This window comes from Danio aesculapii, chromosome 13 (genome assembly GCF_903798145.1).
Source record: "Danio aesculapii chromosome 13, fDanAes4.1, whole genome shotgun sequence".
Classification (NCBI taxonomy): Eukaryota; Metazoa; Chordata; class Actinopteri; order Cypriniformes; family Danionidae; genus Danio; species Danio aesculapii.
Window position 1 is genome coordinate 5,349,296 of NC_079447.1, and position 6,884 is coordinate 5,356,179.

Here is a 6,884-nt window from a genome sequence, read left to right on the forward strand (position 1 = left end):
TAAGCTCTAATACAATAAAAACTCCAGTGGAGTAATACATTGTTGTTGTTGTTTTCTTGGTTATGAGAATTTCACCAGAACATTTCATTGCAAATATTCTAAGAATGTTACTTCTGAATGTTCTCTGAAGTCCCTGTGAAATTAAAATGAAATTTTTGTTTAGGTGTTAATAGTATCAGTATGTTAGTCTTAAAGGGCACATAGTTTACCTCTTTTTTATGATTTAATATTAATATTATGGTTCTTCTGAGTGTGCCAGTTTAGGTTCAGTTTAAAACACAATTCAGATTTTTTTATTATAATGTGTTAAAAAGTGTCATGTTGGGGGCGTGTCCACAGTTCACTGATTTAGGGGTGTGTTGCTTCACATGTAGACTAGTTTCGGCTTCCAGCCCAACGTAACAAGGGGGCGGGGCCATGAGCTCACCCGCTCTGCGTTTGCAACACAGACAGGCAGATTGAAAGGAGCAGGAGAGGATCAGCATTCAGTCGTACATGTACGACTCGGACACAGACCAAGCAGAGAGTACAAAATCATTTGTGTCTTTGTACAGTTTTACAGCCAACTGTGTGCTAGTTTCAAGTGCCGAGCTTGTACACAGAAACTAATAACCACGCACACTGAATTAACTTTGACTGAGGCACCGGATGCGCCGCTCGAAGCCGCGACATGGCACACCAGACACTCTCTGTGGCGCGGCAGAAACATGAAGTGTCCCGAATCGTCGTGCCACGCATTTTTAAATTCTAAACATAGATTTCTGCAGCGGCCTGCGGCGCCCAGCCGTCGACTTGAGTGTACCCTGATAGAAACCTATGTTTAGAATTCTAAAACGCATGCTAGTTAAGATCACAGGGAGCTTCTGGGATCGCGAGAAATGCAAACGGCTGAAGTATAAGGTAGACTCAATGAGAAGTACACATGTTTGCAAACCTACCAAAAGATACAACCAATAATTCTGATTAGAGCGATAATGTGGAGAATATTGATCTTGTGTTGAGCCCAATGAGCCTTGCATCTAAAAACAGAGCTAGGATGTTCCTTTAATGATATCGCTTCGACTCACGCTGAAAATGGCGGACGTGAATAAACAAACTGAGGATATGATGACGCGCCTGTCAATCAATATTGGTGGGCGGGGGGACCGCACTCCTACATAAAGTTGCGGTCGGTTTGAAAATTGCTCCAATTTGTCCACCGTTTTTTGATGTTAAATTGAAAAAAAAAGCACTGGGTGTGTTATTATCACCCCAATATGACAGTCTATACACCATACATGCACATATGTCTGTCCAAACAGCTTGAAAAGTAGATTTTTTACCATAGGTGCCCTTTAAGGTAGTATAATGTGGTGGGGGTCAGGACCCTCCGGTGGGTCGCGAGACAATGAGGTGATTGCTATTTATAAAACTATTAGAATTACCTTATTTCGTCCACAACCTACTGTATAAGATAAAAATAGTATTTAATAGTTACATTAAAAAAGCAACATGTAAATAATAAGCCATCAGCCTTCTGATTTTTTCACCCCTGCACACTCAGAAATAAAGGTACAAAAAGGTATATTGTCTTTTGTACAATACAGGTGGACATTAGTACCTTTAGGATACACTTTTGTGCCTTTAAAATTCACCTTTGTACTTTTAAGTTACTATGAGGTACACATTTGCACTTTTTTGGGTATTGATATGTATCTTTAGCCACCTGTTAGCAACAAAAATCTCTTTTGAAAAGGTGACAGATTCCTTTATTTCTGAGAGTGAGGGGTGATTACCTTATATTAAAGACACAGCAATAGCATCAGATGCAGCAGACTGATTTTATGACACCAGCGTTGCAAATATTCTAAGAATATTTTGATGCTATTCAATCACAAATATAGATAAGAAATTATTTACAGTACTATGAGATAACTGTATGGGTCATATCATGTGTGTTTAGTCTACTAATATGTTTGGGACGTTTGATTATGAGCCACAGATAAATCCTATTTACAGTCTCTGTGGTGTGTGTTATTGTTTTTACATGTTAGACTTGTAAAAAAAAATTGTACATGCAGATGAAAATCAATAGCACTCGGACACACAACAGTGCTCAGCGTTAATGGCTCTCTAGATCACACTTTAAACTATCATGCCTCCCTTTATTTGTCTGTGTCTCATATTTAACATTCTGTACTATAATAAGCATTATTACGAAAATAATTGCGCTGACTCAAAACTCCAGAGATTTGGGTGTGTGTGGTTTATGAGATCATGTGCACGATAGTCAAGAGGCTTTTTTAATATCACTGTGAATCACTGCCCACAAATCATTCATTTCACAAAGTCTCTCTAATGGTCGTAAACACTTACTTTATGAAAATAATAGTATTAATTAATGATGTTAATGAATACAACTGAAAAGCCACCACCGTTGGCAAATGAAGTGAAATTAAATGGGACATTTGACACATTAAATGTCACAGTTTTAGTGTATTAAATATTAATAAAACACCCTTAAATGCACTTTCAAGTAAAGAAATCATGAAACATTTAGGCTATAAAACAATAAACATGTAATTTCTGGTATATTCACAAGCCAAAACAATGTCTTAATATCTACTACTGTACATTTATGAAACATTAAAACAGATGAAACAGCTCAAAATGAAACTCTACATCTATTTACTATAGTAAAACATGACTTTAATTTGTAGATAGATGAGTAAATAAGGTAATATCTCTGAATTCACATCAATGGTCAACCAAATTGAAAACAAATCCAGTGTATGTGACTACCAACATGAAAAAAACCCTCTATTGTATAGTGTTTTTGAACCGTACTATAGTAAAATACTTAATAAGTTAACATGTTGTAGTAATTCTATAGTTACTGTGGTAAAACAAAAACTGCAAAAATGTAAACAAATGACCCAATACCTAAGTTTTCAACAGCTATAGGCTATATTATACTACAATACACCACATTTTACTGTAGTACACTACAGTACTTATTCGTTCATCAGTTCACTATGTAGCATTCATTAACAAAGAGTTGCAAATACTATAATATATACAGTATAATACACTTTACCATACTATAATGCACTTTATCATAGCATAACTCAAAACTACTATGACTTTTAATATAAATTACTATCGTTCTTGTGGATATTTAGATAGATGATGTAAATATCACCAGATTAATATCTTATGTAAGCATACACCTTATTTTACAGTAGTAAAATCTAAACTACATTAGCACTACATTTACACACTACAGTACTTATTCATTCATCAGTTCTCTATAGTCTATGCTACAGTATTCTGTAGCATTCATTAACAAAGAGTTGTAAATACTATAATATATAGAGTATGATACACTTTACCATAGTATGGGTTAAAACTACATTGGTATTTACTATAAATTACTATTGTATATTTTCAAGTGTGTAGTTAAATAGATGATGTGAATATGACCTTTGCTAACTATCTAACGTAAACATATAAATGTGAGTGGTTTTGGCTGATAAATTGTATAAAAGGAAAACAAATCTGATATAAATATGAGGTTTTCATATTTCATGTGACAAATTATTCATTAAACAATAATGCTGAAATGCAAAGTACAAACAAAAGCACACAGTCTGATGAATACAAATGTGCATATTGCAATTTAATTTATAGTAAATATTATATCGCCCTTGAAACATACTATAGTAAAGTATTGAATTAATCAGTAACTCTATAGTTACTATGGTAAAACAACAACAACTACAGAAATATAAACAGAAGACCCAATACTATTGTTTTATAGTGTGCATTATACCATAATATACCACATTTTACTGTAGTAAAATAATGTCTACTGCAGTATTTATAACAGTTCATCAGTTCAATATAGTTAAGAGTATTTTGTAGGATTCAATAACAAAATGCTGTAATAATTTGGCCCAAAACTATAAATTACTATTTCATGAGGGTAGTTAGATGTGAAGCAAGGTGATGTGAATATCTTAATATCGTGTGTATACATATATAAATACTTTTTGGCTAATAAATTGTATAAAATCTAAACAAATCCAGCGTTTTATGACAGTAAACATGACGTGTTGATATTTAAAGGGATAGTTCATCCAAAAATGAAAGTGTACTCATTATTTCGTACAAAAAACAAATACTATAGAAGTTAATGGTTACAGGTTTTCAGCTTTCTTCGATATATTTTACACCATAATAAATAAACCCATACAGGTTTGGATCAAGTAGCCTAAAGAGTGAGTAAATGATGACATAATTTTCAATGTTGGATGAACTATCCCTTTAATGTGGCAATTTCCTCAATAAACAAAGATACTGAAATGCTAAGTAGAAACAAAAGCAAACGATCTCATTTACACAATTGCAGTAAAAGATTGTGCTGCCTATTAAAATATGAGTGTAATGTGTATTTGTATGATAATAAGGCGATGTTCAGGTGTTCTTACAGTCTGCTGAGACTCTTCTGGCTCTCCGTCGCGCTGTTACAGGTGATGCTCTTCTGGGAACATCTGCAGATCTCCGGACACTCGAAACACACTCCACCGCAGAAAGACATCAGCAGAGGGAAAATAAGAAGCAGGACAGAGCTCCACATTGTCTCCTGGTGTTTTCACTTATATTAAACTGCTAAAATCCACTTTACTTTCGCCGCGTTTCTGACTGAACTAGAGATCGAGCGCGCGCTTGAAGTTGAGACGACGCGTTTCAGCGATTAGTCCTTTTTTTGGTTACATTTTTATTAGTTGGTAAAATGATTGAGTTTGTGTTGTTAGTCTGACTGTCTGAGAGAGAGAGAGAGCGGCAGGCTGGCTGTGTACTTGCTGGCTGTTCTATCACTGTAGGATATCATCAGGTCTGGAGAGAAGAGCTCAGGGATGAACCGTTTGTCTGCGTGTCTCGTGTCCTATCAGAAATAACAATGAACGCGCTGCGCGTGGCCCGTACAAACTCAGCCAAAAGGTAGACAGACATCTTATAGGGACTTCACATAGAAGATTTTTATGCACAGAGTACAATCTGTATATTCGACAGACAAACAGACAGACAGACAGACAGACAGACAGACAGATTACAGACAGATAGACAATTAAAGCGATAGATAGATAGATAGATAGATAGATAGATAGATAGATAGATAGATAGATAGATAGATAGATAGATAGATAGATAGATAGATAGATAGACAATTAAAGCGATAGATAGACAATTAAAGCGATAGATAGACAATTAATGCGATAGATAGATAGATAGATAGATAGATAGATAGATAGATAGATAGATAGATAGATAGATAGATAGATAGATAGATAGATAATTAAAGCGATAGATAGACAATTAAAGCGATAGATAGATAGATAGATAGATAGATAGATAGATAGATAGATAGATAGATAGATAGATAGATAGATAGATAGATAGATAGATAGATAGATAGATAGACAATTAAAGCGATAGATAGACAGTTAAAGCGATAGATAGATAGATAGATAGATAGATAGATAGATAGATAGATAGATAGATAGATAGATAGATAGATAGATAGATAGATAGATAGATAGATAGATAGATAGATAGATAGAATGAACAGTCGGTCAGACAGACAGTCTCTATGTGGATGAGTATCAGTCTGTGAACTGTACCACAGATATCAAAAGATTATGATTCATTAGAAAGTCATCACCTCTGAAGAAACCATATGCAGTAAGTAGGTATGATTTTTTTCTAAGGCCACGGTGACCTGTGTTAAGCAGCCAATAGTTTATTTGTGTCTGCTCCGGCGCCTGGCTGTGCCATTGATAAGCATGAGAGGAGTAATCTAACCTTGGTAGGACATAATAAAATCCAGTCGGGCTGGACGCAATAAATAATAAAATACTTTGAATACTTTTTAAAATTACACAAATTATTACAAATAAAATTGCAAATAATACATTGAATTAAAAATTATCAAATTGGAAAAACTAGATAGTATTTTCTTGAAAAACAATGTAATAATCTTTGTTTTATTTATTACAATAATTATATCAACTTTTTTATTCAACTGGAAAAAAGATTTTAGCACAGCACGTTGACAATCATGGTTTATTACAATTTATAACACTGCACAATCACATTTACTCTTTAATAATGACCCAAAATGATGTTTTCAAAATTCACTACCTGACTTGTCATCGATTCCAGTTGTAAGAGCAACAAATAATAACTTGACTTCTAGTTGATCATGTGGAAAAGTGGCAGAAGGTTGATTTTTCAGATGAATCACCTGTTGAACTGCATCATAATCATCACAAATACTGCAGAAGACCTATCGCAATCCGCATGGACCCAAGATTTACAGAGAAATCAGTCAAGTTTGATGAAGGAAAAATCATGGTTTAGGGTTACATTCAATATGGAGGAGGAGGGCAATATCAATATCACAGGAGAGGGCAAACTCTTCAGCAGGATAGCAGTGCTCCAGGATTGGCCAGCCCAGTCACCATAAATGAACATTATTGATGTCTGGGGTAAGATGATGGAGGAGGCATTGAAGATGAATCCAAAGAATCTTGATGAACTCTGGAACTCTTCAAAATCAAGGCATGATCATGTTTTATTTTGGTCCAATAAGCGTAATCTAGAGGCCTTTGCCTTTCAAATAAGCCACTTCTGATAGCAAATGATAGCACCTGGAGGAAACCCACGCCAACATGGGGAGAACATGAAAAACTCCTCACAGAAATGGCAACTAACCTAGCTGGGACTCAAACCAGCCACCTTCTTGCTGTGAGGCGACAGTGCTAATCACTGAGCCACAGTGTCGCCTCTCAAAATGAATTTTTATGCCAAATATCTTTCAAATGAATATTAAGTAAAGACTG

The 6,884-nt window shown here is 34.9% G+C and overlaps 1 protein-coding gene across 1 annotated transcript in view; it reads right to left on the reverse strand.

The window, feature by feature from the left end:
• Nucleotides 1-4,917, reverse strand: part of lhcgr (luteinizing hormone/choriogonadotropin receptor) — a 52,710-nt gene extending 47,793 nt beyond the window's left edge. The window contains 1 exon segment of the mRNA XM_056470736.1: nucleotides 4,470-4,917. Coding sequence (XP_056326711.1) covers nucleotides 4,470-4,618 — 149 coding nt within the window. The 5' untranslated portion in view covers nucleotides 4,619-4,917.
• Between the last annotated feature and the right edge of the window lie 1,967 nt (nucleotides 4,918-6,884).